The sequence below is a fragment of the Morus notabilis genome, unplaced genomic scaffold (assembly GCF_000414095.1).
Source record: "Morus notabilis unplaced genomic scaffold, ASM41409v2 C11450301, whole genome shotgun sequence".
In the NCBI taxonomy this organism is placed as follows: domain Eukaryota; kingdom Viridiplantae; phylum Streptophyta; class Magnoliopsida; order Rosales; family Moraceae; genus Morus; species Morus notabilis.
In genome coordinates this window covers 1-2,026 of record NW_010387452.1, presented here as the reverse complement: position 1 = coordinate 2,026, position 2,026 = coordinate 1, and the positions used below count along the sequence as shown (strand labels likewise).

The following is a 2,026-nucleotide window of genomic DNA, read 5'->3' as shown; positions in this document are numbered from 1 at the left end:
ATTCTTTTGGAAATGTTCTCTTAAAAAACTGGTTGTAGGAAGGTTGACAATGGCCGCTACTGTTTGTTCAGAATATTTGGTATAAACGTTACTACCTCTGTATGATAAGGCGGTATTATGGTAGGATACCTACGTCATCAGCCATATGCCACCAATTGTTAAAATTTTTTAGTATCACAGTGGATACCTCATAGTATCATGGCAGTAAACTAACATCCACCGGCGGCTATTACAGGTATCTTTGTATAACACTATGAGATGTAATTTTGGTGTTCTAAATATGTTCGGGAGCACAATAGCTTTCGTTAGCAAACATCTATTTCTCTTTGGAAGAGAAATTTCATTTCACAAAAACAAAGTTACATACTTAAATTAGTCGTAAGTGAGCCTCATTTACAAGAGAAATCAACCCTGAAAAAATAACTGCATCCACCAGTGACGACAAATCAAGCATAGGGACAAAACACGTGTTGTGACCTAATGGGAAAAACCAGCTCGGCACATACAGATTAAGCACGACCAAGGCTCGTTATACAGAACACTATAGTTGATGGATAAATCAATCAATTGAGACCAAATCTCAAATCATTATTATCAACCTGATTCAAATCACTCTGAATCATGATTCAAATCATGGATCATAGATTTAAATTAAATTACTTAAATCACCTTGATTTCAATCCTTATACCAAACGGACCCTTATTCTCAACGCACCTGACTCAACTAATTTTTATTATAAGAATAATTGACATAAACGGTCCCTATTCAAACACCATATTAATGAACAAATCATTATTATCCATCCACCAGATCCACTCAACACTCAACCTCACAATGTGGTAACATTAACGTCCTAATCAATGGCAATTTCACCCAATAACCTTCCTTCTCCAAATGGGTTATGTAATATGTAATCTCAATCCCATGGAGTCTACACAATCAATCTTGTTCTTAATTTCTTCCAACAAGTACAATCAGATTATCACGAGCAAGATCCGAGGCTTATTGTTGATGATATTCGGAAACTTCGGGATTGTTAGGATCGTCGATCTTAGTCTCGGCGAGGTCATCGGAATCATTGGGGCCACCATCCGAGCGCATCTCGGTGAGTTATAGTTGGTCTCCTCGATGATCACGCAGTTGCCCTAAATCTGTTTAATTTGACGTTTGCACAACAGAAAGAGGCAGTTAGAACGAGCATTTTCTCAAGCAGATGGAGGAAACTACGGAAAACATCATTAAAGATCCTCGACCTTGATACCAAGAATTGTACCAACATTGATATTGAAGATCTTGATCTCGATGATGATGCTGTTGTGAGATGGGTCAATCAAATTTTAGCACTTTACAAGTGTACCAAGTTAGAGGCCTTCCCACTAATACGTCCGTCATTGCACGTAGATTACAGTCATGAGATTGACAAGTGGATTTGTTTTGCGCTATCTAAGAAAGTCGAAAAGCTTAACATATCGGTATATATGTACCAGTACGCTCATTATCTTACGGGAGAAGATCCCTATTCATTTCCTCATCAACTATTTAATGAGGAAATATCAAACAATAACCATTCCAGTTTGAAGCACATATGCTTGGAGTATTGTAGGTTAAATCTTCCACCAAATTTCGGCGGTTTTTGTAGCCTCAAATCATTGATCAGTCTTCTAAATGTTCAACTGACTAAAGCAGCTATGCTCAACATCTCAACCAACTGCTTATCCCTTGAGTGGTTAAGCACGGAATCGTTTTCCTCTACTTCCAAGCGCTTCAAGTTTGGGAGTGGATTCTACTCATGCCCATTGAAGCACTTGTATATATCTTGTTGTGATGACGATTTATAGCAAATGTCTATCAGCAAAGACAATGTATATTCCAGTTCAAACATGTATTATTAGTTCAACTAAGTGAACAAATAATAGTATGTATGTACAGTTATTGAATTGTGGTAGTTCATGTTTTTTATTTTTTTTTTATTTTTATTTTTTTGTCGTAGTAGTATGTTCTAATTATACCAATAACAAAATAAAT

At 36.5% G+C, this 2,026-nt stretch overlaps 1 protein-coding gene across 1 annotated transcript; it reads left to right on the top strand.

The window, feature by feature from the left end:
- The first annotated feature begins 925 nt into the window (after positions 1–925).
- On the top strand, positions 926–1,839 carry LOC21383903 (F-box/FBD/LRR-repeat protein At1g13570). The gene is made up of 2 exons (XM_024176953.1): positions 926–1,066; positions 1,180–1,839. Exons 1-2 carry the CDS (start codon positions 926–928, stop codon positions 1,837–1,839), a joined length of 801 nt encoding a protein of 266 aa, XP_024032721.1.
- The last annotated feature ends 187 nt before the right edge of the window (positions 1,840–2,026 follow it).

What these genes read in the sequence shown, in the direction of transcription:
- LOC21383903 (XM_024176953.1), top strand. Translation starts at nt 926, where the DNA reads ATGGAGTCTACACAATCAATCTTGTTCTTAATTTCTTCCAACAAGTAC. An exon ending in TCGATCTTAGTCTCGGCGAG is followed by an intron (nt 1,067 to 1,179) that starts GTCATCGGAATC and finishes TTTGCACAACAG; the next exon opens with AAAGAGGCAGTTAGAACGAG.